Source organism: Myxocyprinus asiaticus, chromosome 1 (assembly GCF_019703515.2).
Source record: "Myxocyprinus asiaticus isolate MX2 ecotype Aquarium Trade chromosome 1, UBuf_Myxa_2, whole genome shotgun sequence".
Classification (NCBI taxonomy): Eukaryota; Metazoa; Chordata; class Actinopteri; order Cypriniformes; family Catostomidae; genus Myxocyprinus; species Myxocyprinus asiaticus.
This window is the reverse complement of record NC_059344.1, coordinates 45836706-45853206: the sequence shown is the minus strand read 5'-3', so window position 1 is coordinate 45853206 and position 16501 is coordinate 45836706. Positions and strand designations below refer to the sequence as shown.

The 16501-nt window shown below is 37.6% G+C and overlaps 1 protein-coding gene across 4 annotated transcripts in view; it reads right to left on the bottom strand.

Moving 5' to 3' along the window:
- LOC127446064 (zinc finger protein 536-like) overlaps positions 1-16501 on the bottom strand; it is a 215967-nt gene that overhangs the window by 11443 nt on the left and 188023 nt on the right. The window contains exon 7 of one of the 4 annotated variants that reach the window (XM_051706722.1): positions 5894-8717. The exons of the other annotated variants lie outside the window; for them this stretch is intronic. Within the exon in view, the coding sequence (XP_051562682.1) occupies positions 8626-8717 (92 nt within the window). The 3' untranslated portion in view covers positions 5894-8625. Of the gene's footprint in view, positions 1-5893; positions 8718-16501 lie in introns of those variants that run through there. 4 annotated transcript variants of the gene reach the window in all.

Here is a 16501-nt window from a genome sequence, read left to right as displayed (position 1 = left end):
CTCTTATCATTTATTCACCCTCATGCCATACCAGATGTGTATGACTTTCTTTCTTCAGCAGAACACAAACAAATATTTTTTTGAAAAATACCTCTGTAGATTCATACAATGCAAGTGTATGGTGATCAGACCTTTGTAGCTCCAAAAATCACATAAAGGATACATGAAAGTAATCCATATGACTCCAGTGTTTAAATTCATATATTCAGAAACTATATACTGTAATAGGTGTGGGTGAGAAACACAACAAAAGTATTTTTTTTAATCTAAATCTCCACTTTAACTTTCAGATCTGAAAGTGAATCTAAATGGACACCACAATTGACTTTCAAATGTAAAAGTGAAAGTGGAGATTTAGGTTAAAAAAAAGAACATTTTTATCTGTTTCTCAACCACACCTATTATATCGCTTCTGAAGATATGGATTTAACCACTGAAGTTATATGGATTACTCCTGTTTCCTTTATGTGATTTTTGGAGCTACAAAGGTCTGATCACCATTCACTTGCATTGTATGGACCTACAGAGATATTCTCCTAAAAATCTTCATTTGTGTTCTGCAGAATAAAGTAAGTCATACACATTTGGGATGGCATGAGGGTGAGTAAATGATGAGAGAATTTAAATTTTGGGTCGAACTATTCCTCTAAATATTGATCTGTTTCTCATCCACACCTATCATAACATTTCTGAAGACATGGACTAAACCACTGGAGTCTTGTGGAGAACTTTTATGATGCCTTTCTGTGCTTTGTTTCAGCTTCAAATATTTGGTCACTATTCACTTACATTGAATGGACCAAAAAAGCTGATATATCCTTCTAAAAATCTTTATTTGTGTTCAGCAAATGAAAGAAAGTCATAGACATTTTGGGCAAACTATTCCTTTAAGGGTGCAATCAGTCATTAAGTTCCCTTTTTAAAAGGTTTTATGCATAAAAAAAAGAATATTTTTAAACAGTACTCTCACATGAGATGAAGACTACAGTCATATCAGTAGCCTTATAAAAGCTATTTTATTGTACAAGGAGCAGGTCGCTTCATAGGGACTAACAGAAAACTAGTCCCTTTTTTTTTTTTTTTTTTTTTTGATAACCCTTCTATTATTGGACATTTTGTCTCACAAAATAAATTAATCATGGCTGACTGTGAATAGTGTATTTCTGCAATAGTATCAGTAACTGAAAACCTTTTACGTGTTGCTGCATCCACACTGCTAGGTGTCAGTATGAGTCCAAGACAACTGACATATGGGCCAGCGCAATATAAGCAAAAATGACTGAGCACACCTTTAAGGTTTACAATGAGCCTTATCTGATACCCAGTGAGAGAAATGTACCTTAGAATAACTGTTGTTTACCGACACAATTGGTTTTGTGTTTGCTGGCAGTAATTTTGCTACACAATGTAATGGAATATTTGCTTGTTTCCTTCACAACTCTCCCTTCTCTTTCTCTATCTGTTGAAGTTTCCTTCTCCACCTCCATTTCCCTCTCTCATCATGTCCTTACTTTCTGTTTATATTTCTCTCCAGGACCTATTTGTCTGCCGTAAGAGAAATCCCTCAGTTCAGAGGAGTCAGTGGAGAAGACTTTCGATGGGGGGAGGGCCAGAAAGGGCCACCTCCAAATAAGTTCCATTAATCACCCAACACAGTCTAATGTAACTAATATTTTACAATTAGAGGAGACAAGATGGAGCTCCAAGCCATCTATCTCTCTTATATCACATGATCATCGATTCATAAGACCCTGCCTGAGAGCTGAGCAAACACACACACACACAGAAACATGAACACACACGCACACTCTTGTTAAGATGTGTGTATGTGTGTGAGACTGTACGTGCACGCTGATGATGAACATTATGACACAGTGTATCCAGACACTGGGTATTCACAGAGAGCTCTCCAAATAGATGACTGTTGTCTGTGCGAGTGTGAATGAGAGAGGAAGAGTGCGTAAAAATTGTAAAAATGTGAAAAGGCTGTCAAAGAATGTCTGATAAGATTGATTGCAGATTGACTGCAGATTGAAAATGGGAAGAGACACTCTGCAGACAATGCCTTTTTCTCTCAGATATCATTAAGTTGGCTCTAATGACAAGATATCGGATGAACAGACATGAAACACATTCATGCAACTCTATGGCTGAATAAAAATATAACATCTAACATTTAAAATGTATGCACCACCACCCCCTGTCATTTCTGTCAAGATTTACTCATTTAATTTCCATATTTTAATTATAATCTTTTTTTCTCTGTCATGTGTTAATGTTCGAAAATAAGGCCTCCATTCCTCTTCAACATACGGTTGGTATTATAAGCTGGTTAATATCGCCATCTGGTGGTAGGAAGAAAGAATTGCGGCTCTCCTGGAGTTAGTCCTCAGCATGCAGGCCAAATGAAATCCAGCTGATCAAATGAGAGAAAGGAGAGGTTCAACCACAGGTCACCATCTGCCTGGCTACAAGTGCTGGCACACAGCAACCCAGCCGCGTAGCCTTCTTAAACACACCAGCTACATACACACACTTGTGCAATATGATGCCAGCACAGGAGGATGAGATGGATCAACAGCAATGTGCTGAAAGGTAGCGAGGCAATATGAAGGCAAGATATAAATATAGGTCTGTTTAGTACTGTGTATCCTTATAATATATCAGTACTACGGTAATAACATGGTTCAGTGATGGTAACAGTTTCAACGTCTACTGTAGTTACAGGTAATACCATGGAACTGATTCATTACCATATTCATATACTGTATTTATATGTTATTATATATATATATATATATATATATATATATATATATATATATATATATATATATATATATATATATCCAATAAAACAAATAAAAATATTAAAGTGTTTGCATAAGAAGAAGAAGAAGAAGAAGAAGAAGCTTACATTTATGTCCATTAAGATGTGCATTGTGACATTATTTTCAGGACACTTAAGCACATTTTACCCCCTATTTCTCATTACCATAACACATCCGGACATTTTACTTTACAATTCCCATTGTGCTCAATGATGACGCCCATTACCGCAACACAGCCATTTTTGTTTACTGTTTTAGAGTAAAAAAACAAAAGATGCTGTTTTACAATTATTTTTTTACATTAAAATCAGAAAAAATGAAAGGCCATGCCAAAGAAATACTGTACTATGATGTAAGAATACTTTTCAGTTCTAACAATAAATCATATTTATTTATTTATTTTCCACAATCTGTGGAAGTATCATCTTTTTTATTTTTTTTTTTTTATTTTTTTTTTCAGTGATGAGAATTGGGGGTGAAATCTTTGTAACTGTCACAATGTAAAGAAAAAATAAATAAATAATCTTAATGGCCCACTATAAATAGGCTTGCTTTTCTATAAGCAAAATATCCTTTTAATTTCTTATTTGATTCTTTTGATTTGGAAGTAAAATAGGACCAGGGCATTTTCTTAACAGGTTTCATGAAAATCAACCTTCTACACCCTGCCAAAATGTCTAATAAATTTCTAAATTGCATTCTTCTCAATCTCTTTTTCTCTTTCTCCCTAACTCTTGCCTTCACTTTCTGTCTCTCTCAGAATAAATGTTCCAAAAAATACTACAACATATTTCAGTTGACTTTCTTCAGTGCTACACAAATTTCTACAGTGCTCCACAGTTCCAGACAAGGTAGACACGAGGAGGGGAGCAGGAAAATGAAACGGTTACTTTCTAAGGATGTGAGTTTTATTAGGTCCAGGCCCTTCTCCATCTGGTCTAGTGTAGCTGATCCGTTTAAAAATTAGTCAGGCGTTGACCTCAGACAACTCCCCTCACCGGGGATCTGACGGCAGGTTAACACAAATATGGATCCCATCAGACTAAAGGATATCAGGTTTCCCTCTGCTGAGACCCCGCTAACTCACAGGAAAAGCTACTAAAAAAAATATGGGCCTGTAATGGAAAGATTTTCTCTCAGTCTGTAGTGGAAGCAGCATGCAAGAGCTGTGTATGTGTGCATGTATTTTGTGTTTGAGTGGATTGTTTTCATGTTTTTAGAGAGCAGGATATTATCTCTCTGAGGTATTGACACAATAGGCCCCTGTGCCAAAGGGTGTCAGTTATCGCTTGTCATTGGCCTGTGATGAGAGTGTGTGATGGGCAAATCCTTCTCTGAATAGAGAGCTGGAGAGAGGGAACGTCCTTGAGAGGTGTGTCCTGTGCTTAGATGTTTGTTGCTCAGATACAGTAAATGACATCATTGAAACAGCACTCATATCTACTTACTGTTTTGGGATCACATGTCTGCATTGAAAAGTCATAAAAAGGCCATAAACTAAGAGATGCCACATTTAATGATTCCAATACACTGAATGGTATGATCACAAAGGCTATTGATTACATTTCCATGACTGTAAGAGTCTGAAAAGACAGAGAGAATAGAAAATGAGGGTGAGCATAAAATCGCTACACTGGATTCTAACTCTCGTAGGCTTGGGGTATTATCACGGATCTAGCCCAAGGGTAGAGAGCCACAGTTAGCAGGAATACAGCCGGTAATGCGAGCTGTCATAATCTGCACTGCTCCTGTGTAAGACACACACACACACACACTCGTGCATGTACACACACACTCACATGTCTGTAGCCCTGCAGCTAACACCATGTACTACACTTAACACAGGAGTCAGGGGGTTGAGGGAAACAGAAAGAAAGAAAGATTTATCATTTCTACTGTCTTTCCTACAAGTTCGTTGCTGTTAACAGTGCAGGTTTACCTGCTACCCCGTGTGGAATTCTCTATGTGAGTGTTGGGTTTCTAGTTATTTATTGAAATCTCATATGATTTATATTGACATAAGCCATATGCACTCCAAAAATCCTATTCTTAATCAGTACCTCAGTCTTGTTTTACAATAAAAATGTCTAAACATCCTTACAACAAGATAAATTGACCAGAGAAGGAAAATTACATGAGATATTAAAGAGTAAGTTCACCCAAAAATGATAATTCTCTCATTTACATCCCATATGTGTTTGACTTTCTTCTGCAGAACCCGATTTAAGATTTTTTGAAGAATATCTCAGCTCTGTCGGTCCATACAATGCAAGTGAATGGGTGCCACATAAGGGCAAAATTAAAGTACTCCACACGACTCCGATATGGTTAAATCCATATCTTTTGAAGCGATATGATAGGTGAGGGTGAGAAACAGATAAATATGTAAGTCCTTTTTCCTTCACTTTCTCTTTCTCCTTCTTCTGTTTTTGGGGATTCACAGTCTTAATGCATATCACCTCCTACTGGGCAGGGAGGAGAATTAATGATAAAAAATTACTTAAATATTGATCTGTTTCTCACCCACAACTATCATATTGTGTATGAACACATGGATTTAACCACTAGAGTCATATGGATTACTTTTATGCTCCCTTTATGTGGAGCTTCAAAATTTCGGCACCCATTCACTTGCATTGTGAGGACCTACAGAACTGAAATATTCTTCTAAAAAAATCATAATTTGTGTTCTGCAGAAGAAAGAAAGTCATCTAGGGTGCAAGGAGGGTGAGTAAACCATTAGAGAATTTTCAATTTTTGGGTGAACTATCCCTTTAAGACTTGAATGGGTCTTGAACATAATGTAAGGGCATTATTCCCACCCCACTTGCAAAATGGCTTTACTTGTTTTAAGCCTTAAAAATGGCAATGCTAATTCTTGAACAATATACAAAATGCGCAATACATTTAAAACAAAACAAGTAACAGCTTATTCTATTTTGTTTCACAGGTAATTTTCTCTTAATTATTTTTTTTCCCCCTGCAAAACAAGACAAAGGTACTAAATAAAAAATAGGATTTTTATTTATTTATTTATTGCAACTTTTTTGCAACACATTACATACAAAATCATACAAGGTCCTTTGAAATCAATGCCCTCAACATTAAAGGGACAGTTCACCCAAAATAAATCTGTCAGCACTTGCTCACCCTCATGTAGATCTAAATCTGTGTAACGTTTTGTTCTTTTGTGTAACACAAAAGGAGAGTTAGGCATAATGTTAGTCTCAGTCACTATTCACCTTCATTGTATGGGGAAAAAAGCAATGAAGTGAATGGTTACTGGAGTCTGTCACTCTGCCTAACATCTCCTTTTGTGTTCCATAGAAGCAAGAAAGTCATACGGGTTTGGAACAACATGAGGGTGATTAATTAATGACAGAATGTTCCTTCTGGGGTGAACTATCCCTTTAAACATGTTCACACTCAGCATGTTTTAAAACCATTTGTAATATTGTGCTTCTGCTCAAATAGCACAAAATGCTCTGTTGATCACTCCATTGTTTCATAGTTTGAATACATTTTATTTCTCATTATAAGTACAGTTCAGTAGTTACAAAACAAAGCATCTGCCATGAGGGTACAGCAACCAAATGAATGTCATACAGTCCACAAGACAGCTCAGAGGTTTGGAATGCTCATATATTAGTCCAGTAAGACTGAAAGAGAGATAGATGCTCAGTTATACTACACAAAGGAGGGGAGCCAGAGGTGTGCTTATCTATAACCAGTGTATATAGGGATTGGTCAATATATGTCCTATTACTGACCCTCCCTGTCACATTCCTTTACCATATGTAGCCTTTACTAGTTCTCTTAAAACTAGTTCACTAAACATCTTCACTTTGAAACATTTTTTTTATTTATTTTTTTAAAACTGTGTCAAGAGGATGTAAACTTGCATGGAGACTGTGAAAACAAATTCAAATTTCAGAGATGTGTTTTTCAGTGAGGAAAACTAAAGAATATATTTTAATATTGAATAGAAAAGCTCGGACTGCTTCGCCACACTGTGGAATCCATAAACTATGACTTACAGGGAAGTTCATTGAATTTATAATCAAAGCAACAGAGATGACCATCGTAAAATGAGATTGTTTAAACTACATGGACCAAATCAGCAGAGTTCACAAAAGAATGAATAGAATACCAGTTCACAATGTCAAGGGACGCACACAAACTCACAAACCCACAAACACACGCACGCACGCACGCACACCTTCGTTTTTGATTAGCGATCTCTGTAATGTATAGACTGGTTGTAATTTACTATCACAGTGCAAAATACTTCAGGGGAGAAAACTCAGTTTGTATTTGCTTGCATGAGGCATGTGTATATATACTGTATGGATTTATATGCTTGCAGCAACAGAAGAAGATTGTCAATCTTTCTTTTAATCTTTTCTTTTTAATGCTATTCGTATTTAACAAAGGTGAAAGGCAAAAATTACAGTACTAGAGAAGAAAACTCCAATCTAATAGCTACACTTTAAAACAGCTAGCTTTTTAAATGCAACAACTCATGACTGTATCTATGGCTAGACAATATTTGATTCTTGTTTGCATGTTTCTTTTTTCATTACATTTTTTTTTTTTTTTTCATTTTCTTTAATAAGTGAATACATCAAACCATTTCAGTAGTCAGTAACACTTTGCAACACTGATCGGTGGCAGTATATTACAAACACAATCTCATATCTTGAGTACTTGAAGTGAGCAAGACTGAGATCAAAGTATGTGGGGTTAAGGGCTTCATTTCTGTTTGATTTCTGCAGGCTTTACGGATGCAGTCTCCTTGGCTCATGTTGTTTCATCCGACACGCTCGGTGTAAACTAGTTCTTCCTGTCACCTCGGCTGTTTTTTGTCTTTGCTACAGTGCCCTCTTTCTCTGGAGTTCAGCTCTGAACGTCTACACGCTAGTCGCTTACAAACACATCAGGAGAATGAAACATGGATGCATGTTGTGATATCATGGAGCCGGTCTTCAAAGAAAAAGGCATAGCCACAGTAAACTTAGCTTCCCTTTTTAGTTGCCGTTGATGCAGTAGGTCCTTACTGATGGCCATGTTCTCATTTCCTGAAAGTACTGGATTGTCATTCTTCTGCTTTGACGTCCAGGCACTGACTGCTGCTGAGAGTGTGCTGATTACAAATGAGTTTTTAATAAGAGTGTGCTTGGTCTCCAAACGTGTGGTGGATTGGTCCAAAAGCCCAGAGATGAAGCTCTGGCAGAACTGTTGAGGGAGTCTCTGGGAAATAACATTGGTGAAGTTTCAGTGGGCAGTGAGAAACACTGAGAGAGTTCCATGTTTTTGTTGTGTCCAAGAGAGAGGGAAGTCTGTTCATTTTCTCAGTCTGAGACTGGCATCTTGGTTCAAGGAATACGTTGCTCTGAGGGACAATCACTAAAAAGTTTCCTCACTATATCGAAGTCAAAAAAGCAATTAAAAACCACAGAAAGTATTTCTTAGCTACACAAGGGAGGATTCAAGACACATAAAACACAGGAAGCAAGAAAAAAAAAAAATTTCTCTCCTTGTTCCCAGCTCGCTAAACATCAACAGATTTTCTTTACTTCATCCAGCGAGAACGTCTGTGTAGGAAACCATCTGAGCTGTCCATATTATGCTCAGCTAATTTATTAGTCATTTTTCTCTCTCTTGAAGTCTTTTTTGTTAAATAATGCTTTTGATATCATAATGTCCTTCATTTTCCTCTTCCTCTTTTTCCATCACCTGCTCTTGGCCGTTCAGTCCAGTGAAGGGGGGGGGGAGGGGTGATGTTAGTTTCTGATTAGTCCTGCATCTCTGTGTCAGTTAGGCTATGTTCAGGGGTAAGAGCAGGATCAAACCTTCGGGAAGCCTCTTCCTCCGCCCACAGAAGAACTATAGTTAAGAGAACAAACGTAGATTAACACCACTGCCTGCGCCCTCCCTTGCTCTCTCTCTCTCTCTCTTTTTCACACAAATGTTCACTAATGCATACAAGTGTGATAGAAATAAAAGCAAATTTGTTTACATTTATTTTAAGATCTCATATTTTGGAAACACTTGATTATGATTAGGTAATGACAATGACCATTAATAATGATTCTCAGAATACTGATAACAAGACACTTCACTAATAGGAATATTCTGGGTTCAATAAAAGTTAAGCTCAATCAGCAGCATTTGTGGCATAATGTTGATTACCACAAAAATTTATTTCAACACGTCCTTCCTTTTCTTAAAAAAATAAAATAAAATAAAAATAATAATAACAAATCGAGGATATATTGAGGCGCTTACAATGGAAGTGAATGGGGCCAATTTTTTAAAGATTTAAGAGCAGAAATGTGAAGCTTATAATTTTATAATCAATTCATTCTTCTGTAAAACTTGTGTATTATCTGAGCAGTAAAGTTGTTTAAATCATAATTTGTGTGGTTGTTTTAGAAATAGGATTTACAGCATTACATCTCCATGGCAACAAATTTGTAAAATTGGATATAACTTTTCACTAAAAAGTTTAGTAAGTGATTCTATCACACTAAAATCATGTTAACATGCATTTTTGTTTTACGTCTTGTGGCAATACTTTTAAAACAGTATAGAAAAGTTTACAAATTGGCCCCATTCACTTCCATTGTAAGTTTAGACCCCGAGTCTAAATTAATTTTTGTGGTAATCAACAGTTAATTAGTTTAATTTACCCAGGGATATTCCTTTAAGTCCACTAAAGTGTTACCAAAATGTACATGCTATGATGTCATTGGGTAAAAAAGGCTTCTGAACAAATGCTTAAAGGCAAGCAAGTACAATTTTGTTTTAATGCACTGCACAGTCATAATACATTAAAAAGTGTTTTTGCTCACTCAATTATGATTACAAAGCAACACTTATTATGAGGGATATTAAGAGGCAGGGTGCATTTCAAAAGAAATAGGGTGTCACTGTAATGCCTCCATCAAGGATGTGTGTGTATTTAAATGTTGACTATGAACTTTTCTCTTTTTCAATGAACAGCTAACCTCTAATGGCACTAAGGAAAGAGTTTCTCTTCATAATTTATTAAATAAAAAATAGATATGGGAGGAGTGCAATTTGAATACTTTCAGACTTCTTCCAAGCAAGTTTTCTAATATAAAGGCAATAACTCTGTGAGCATTACACTTGTGCAATTACTGCTGAAGTTTGAATCCAGCGAAAATGCCATTGCCGTTTGAACTGAATAATATAAGTGTTGTTTAATTCCCTCTACAACCCCTAAGAAAATTATTTGGCAATAAAATCTACAGAGTGCATTTCCAAGTCGTGTTCTTTTAAAGTGCTTCCATGAAAATGACAAAATGAAATTAAAACATGCATTTATTTGAGTGTGCTCTCACAAGAAATGTTATGAAAATGAAACGAGGAGTCAGTTCCCCGCTAATAACAGAATAAAACATCATCATTTAGATTTGCCAAAGAGCAATAATGCTGACGCCCACTCGATTTGCATTATGCGCACAATCTCAAGATGTGCACTTCTTTAACAGACACACTTTCAACTCGGATGTCAGGCGCTTCTGAAATTCCTGATAGAGAAAAATAAATAAATAAATAAATACAATTAACCACTTTTGCATCCTCAGATTCTGATATTAAATCAGATGTGGTGAAGGGAAATGCTCAGTAACAACAACCAGAACTCTGCTGATTAATGACACTATTTCACACTTGAAATATCCTCGCACGAATTCACAAACAAATTAAAATGCTCATGCAGTTCTTGTTTAAGAACACAAAAGCCACTGCTCAAATCTTTCAGAAATTGTTATAAAAAAATTTAAATGAATATTTATAGGAAATGATTATTTTAAAAATCACAACACACTTAAGCAGGCTAAGAAAAGCGGGGCCATTGGTTTTTATACACCGTCCAGTCTTAAAGGCGCAGTACACACTTTGTCCAGGAGATGGCAGTACAAGCCGCCAAATCAGGCATCCGCCCAACCTCAAAGCTCAATCTCATTTTCTTTAACCTGCTGATGTTTTATGTTAATCCACAGATGAAGTGCTTGTTATTTATCAAATATGAAGTGATTGGCTGTGTTTTTGGGAATATGCAACGGTCATGCAGACAGCAGCTGTCTGCTCGCATTTGTGTGTGTGTGTGTGTGTGTGTGTGTGTGTGTGTCCATAAGGAAATTAGGATAGTAATAACCATAATGATAATAAATTATGTTCTCAAGTTTTAAAAACGCCTGGTCTCCCAGGTGCCAGTGCTCTTCGTGACTTCCTCTTAAAGAAAGTTTTGGTAAGGAGTTACAGATTCCGCCCCATATTTGATTTTCACTCTTCATTAACTATGCCACCTGGAATGTTATTATTTAAGGACACCATTTCTTTTCCCCAAACAACTGCCACTGCGATCTGGAGACTAACACACCAACTTTATGATCCTCACAACTTCCCCCCCTTCCTCCGTTTAATTTTGCATTCTCCCTTTGCATGTGTAGAGTGATTACTTAATTATTTTGCCACCCTAAAAATCATCATCACACTCCAAGCTGTCAAATTATATTGTTATTATTCTATTTTCGTTCTCTTTTCACGCCATAGTTTAAATCGTTTCTTTGTTTGTCCAAGCATTTGTTTTCCTTGCCATAATTTCCTAACCAAATAGAAGAGCTAAATTATTTTTGCATAAACAACATGATTACTTATCAGGTCACATCATTTATCAGCTGAGATGCTACAGGAGACGGAGATGTAAATCTTTATATTGCAATGGAAACGAGAGCGCTTTAAAAAAGAGAGGTTTCCAAGACAAAAAAATAAAAAAAATAAAAAAAGAGAATGTGGCGCCCTCTACTCTTAAAGTCTGATAATACACTCATAATGTGAGAAGAAAGAGGGCCCTGGAAAGTAATACAAGACATATGGCAAGAGGACACATAGCTCCAGGATCCATCTTATGTTAATACATGTGTCATGCTTAACAGAATGGCTAAATGAAAAGGCAGACAGAACAATAGCTCAGCACAAGGCTGGGAGCAAGCTCAGTTAACAAGGGCCAGTACACTTGGGGAAAAGCAGGGCTGTCTGGATTCAAAACTGCTTCGTATTTTTCCAGAACCAAAGAGCACTCCTATCTAAATAACAGTGCTACTTTATACCGTGGCCTCCCTCATGTATTCTATTTTTACTATGCAATCTACTTAGTGTATATTTGTGTTTCAAAGGCCTCTTCGTTTTAGGTTTCTCGAGAACAGGGGCCGTTTAATTGAAGGAAAATGTGAGGATATGAATTTCTTAACTTTTCAATACATGTTTAAGCAAGCAGATAAGGCAGAACATGCATTATGGAAATGAATAGGGAACATTTATTCAGCACATGGTGACTGACTGCTTTGACTGATATTTTTACCACATCTTGTAGTAACAGAGTGGTTTGTCCATTTGTAATATCCTCTGTTTAAAGGAAGACTTCAGCTCAGATGTTCTCGTTAGTCCAAAAGTCTGTTTTTTCGATATGAATGAAGTATAGATGTAAGTGATGTGGTTCACCATCTCCTGCTGAACACAAATACAAAACACACACACTTTGCCATGGAGGGAGGCTTTGTTCTCTCCCAGGCATCCGGTGCTGCTGGAAAAGAGTTTATTTTGGCAAAGGTAGACCTCATTGTACAGCCCAATCTTTATAAATATGTAAATACGAGTCAGTGCGCGAATACACACACACACAAACACATAAAGCGGACTGAACACAAGGAAGTGCACCCACATCATATTTTTAGAAGGTTTTAATGAATACAGGATGTTTATGAATACCATTTGTAGCGATTCGCAAAGACTAGAAGAATCCTCGCACACCACCCCCTCCTCCTCTCTCTCAAAGCGTAAAAGAAACCCAGTGTTTCTGGGAGAAACGGCAGAATTGTACATTTGGTGGTTGTGTGGGTTCAGATTGCATGTAGATAAGCACATGGTCGTACGGAGAAGCACAAAGAGCAGACAAACGTATACATGTCGCACACTTGAAAAAGTCCTCTGCTGTTTTCATATTAAAGTTTACCCGTGAGGAACTTCTCTATTATGTTTAGAAAGGAGGACTGTGAGAGCTAAAACAAATAGTGTGTTTGTTACTCTGCCGAACGACTAGGCATCATGTAAACTTGCCTTAGTTGACAGGGGGATGCAAAACAATGGAATACATGTGCAAAAAGACAGAAAAGCTGTTTGTGTTCTATATACACTCTTAGGGTAAAAAAAGGTCATTTGCAGTTCTATATAGAACCCTAGGGTTCTTTACTCCGCTCCAAAGAATGCTTTATGCCAAAAAGGTTCTATTTTCAAAGATTAACATAAAAAAGAACTCTTTTTACACAAAAATTGCTTAATGTATGTATGAGGCCCTATGTGTATGTACAATTTACATTATTAATAGTTTTATTTATAAATAGTTTTGAACACTACACTACATTAATTTTACATCTCATACTGCGGAAAAATAAAACTTTAACAATTTACTTCTTCAGCTTTGGGTTTGATTAGAAAAGGATAAATGACAGATGATCAGATCCAATATCCTGTCTCTTTAAGATGACAGGTTTGTCTCAGTATTAGTACACAGTCTACGGTACAGTCTATTCTTGACTATTAATTCAACAACAGATGCATAAAATTGTGTCTATCATAAACAGCAAACCATTTGAGGTTATTTTTGTCCTAGCGCAAAGGTGCATTTAAGCCGTGCGCTTGCAGACGCAGGCGCTTTACATGACCTTACGTGTTGGATTTTGTTTTTTTTTAAGCATAATCGTGTAAGATTGTGCATGTAAACGCCCTCGCTGCAATGATCCAGTAATGCAAAGCACATGTATAGTGCAACCAGATTCAAATCAAACTAGAACAGTTCTGGCACTTTCAAGACAAGGAAAAGGGACAGTAGCTCTCCAATCAAAAGTGGTCTTCCGCAGAAAATGGATGTGTCTTGCTCTCTGACTCAGTGTATTTCTGGGGCAGAGATTCTCAAACTGATACTACCTCCACTGAGCAATTTAAAGCCAAACACTGATGTTGCAATCTGTCTTCTGTGCCTGATAGCGCTTTTCTCCCTCTCTAACCCAAATTACTTTCTTTTCATATCTAATTATATTTGCTAATGATCTTATAAGGGGATAATGGAATGTGCTTGATCTATTACCTTTTTTTTGCAATACATAAATACAATATAAATGGCTGTGCAGCACTTGGAATTTTTCCATTATCCATTTCAAGCAAAGCGAAGAGAGGATATTTAAACAATATCTAAAATTTCGCACCATTACAAAATAAAAATATGTTTGCATGCTTGGATGTGTTGAAGCTACCGACAGCTTGATGCTGTGGATTCAAAAGAACAATTTGTCAGACTAGGTCAACAAACAAACGGTCTCTTTTCTTGCAGCACACATTACTAATGTCTATTCACTTGTGTGCTCATTCACTAGCAGGTTATGGGGGCGGCCCTCAGGCCATGACCTCCACTTTGACACGTGAGCCAGTGAGTACGGACCAACGGTGCTGCTAAACAAATGAGGAAACATGTCCATACACCATCCACAGATGTTTTCAGTTTTCATCAAGACACCGAACTATTTGAAGGACTTTTTCTATCTCTGATTTCTTGTTATGTATTTTCTCAGAGATCTTTCAATCTCTCCAGAGGTCATTTCTCTCTCTTGCTGAATGTGTGTGTGCTATTGTTATGAATATTCCCTTGCACCCCTCTGCCAAGCCCCACCCTGGTCTCCTCTCTAAGCCTCTCCCCATTCTACCCTCACTCTTTTTCCCACAGGCCTGGCGATGGCCACGGCATGACAGACGCACTAAACCCCCCGCATTAATGGAAGGAAATGGCATTCAATCTCCATTTGATCTCCTAATCATTTCTGCTGAAATGATAATTAGTGTCAACAGAAGCCTCTGACTGTAAGAGAACAGTGTAAAATAAAACAGAGCTCTTGTAGTAGAAATGACACTTCACTCAACAACCTATAGTATTCAATAACACATGCATTTTTCTCATACATATATTTATCCCCCCTAAATGCGCAAAACACACAAGCCTTGTCTGCTGGCGACTGCTGTCTGTGATTCTTTTCAACTGACATAATCCTGATTGATTCGTTCAGCAGATAAAAACTTAGTCCACTTGTGCCCTTTACTGCTGGAACATAATACCACTCTTTATACTGCAACAATGTAACATAATGGCGTCGGAATGTGAGGAGGAAAAAAACTTAAGGGCTCTGTCTTAAATGACAGTGACACTCTGCGGTTCAAGCACAAGTTGTGGTCTAATGTAAAAGAGGATAAGGAAAAGGAGGAAAAATGACAGAGAGAGAGAGAAAGGGGTGAAGGAGAATAGAGAAAAATCATTAAGCGCAGATTACCAGGGTGCCCCACTAACAAGGTCGAGGCAGGGCTGCTGTTAAAAGTTGTCATTGTCTGTTTCTCTTAAATGCGTGTGCATCAGATTTCTCTCTGATGAGATTTGGGGTTTGTGTTGCTCTAAATTCTTCACTTTGGGTTCGCTCCCCCTTTCGTGCTTTAAAAAAAAAAAAATAAATAAATAAATAAATAAATCTTTGTTTGACAACAGGAAGACGTGAGGTCACTTTTTGTTCATCAGGATTATTTGAGAATGAATCATGCTTTTTATTTTGCAGGACTTGCTTAAATAGGCCAGACTCACTCACACACAGAAGTTAGCCACGCTCCACATTTTAGTAAAACGCATGCCTTTGTTGCCTTTGCTGCCTCCATTGCACAGAAAATACATCATAAATACGATGAAACAATCACCAACAAAACAGACCGTTTTATGGGAGCTGAGAAAATGTGAAAAAATATGCTCATCACAAGGCCGACCGACAGACACAGCAGCCTCATTCATAAACATTCAGTGTCTGAGATGTTCCTATAGGATCAACGCAGCCTAGCTTGTATTCAGCAGTCTTCTCTCTCTTCCCGTCTCGTGTATGTGTTGTATTAATTGTGAGTCCTAATCTAGAGTTGTCGGGGTCCCCAGAGCTAATGCTGCTATTATTCGCGCAAGCATCGTGCACCACGCCTCTCTCGCTTACTAATTTTGTGTAGCGTCGCAGCGCTCAGCTGAGGGAACGCACCGCCGAACGCTGTGTCTGAGTCAGTCAGACAGCTCCAGACGAAGTCCCTTTAGTGCCATGCTGTCAGTCACTTTAAATGTTGTGGAATAGAGAGAATGAAAAGAGAAAGGGAGAGAACGAGGGAGAGAGAGAATGTCGAAACAGAAGAAGCCCTTTTATCCTGCTCGGCGGGACCTGTCAGTGCCACCTTCTCTCTGCTTTCCCAGCAGTCCCAACACAGCAGCTATCAGAGAAAACCTGACATCCACACACCGCGTTTTCCGGGGGGGAAGCGAATCATGAGAGCGGTCCCACACAAGAGAGCAGCTAGTACATACTCTCCTTAGATCAAGCAACAACGTAAGAGAAGAAAGCGAGTGAAAGAGAAGAGATTTAGATGTTTTAAGTGGGAATGTAGGCTGACAGGCTTTTGCTTTTGCTGCTCGTGACATGTGATAGAAACTAGGTTTGCATCTCCCTGTGTTCGTTTTAGAGTTTGGACTGAGATAAGAGAAAGAGAGTGTGTCACAGCTAAAGCGCTGATAGTTCTGT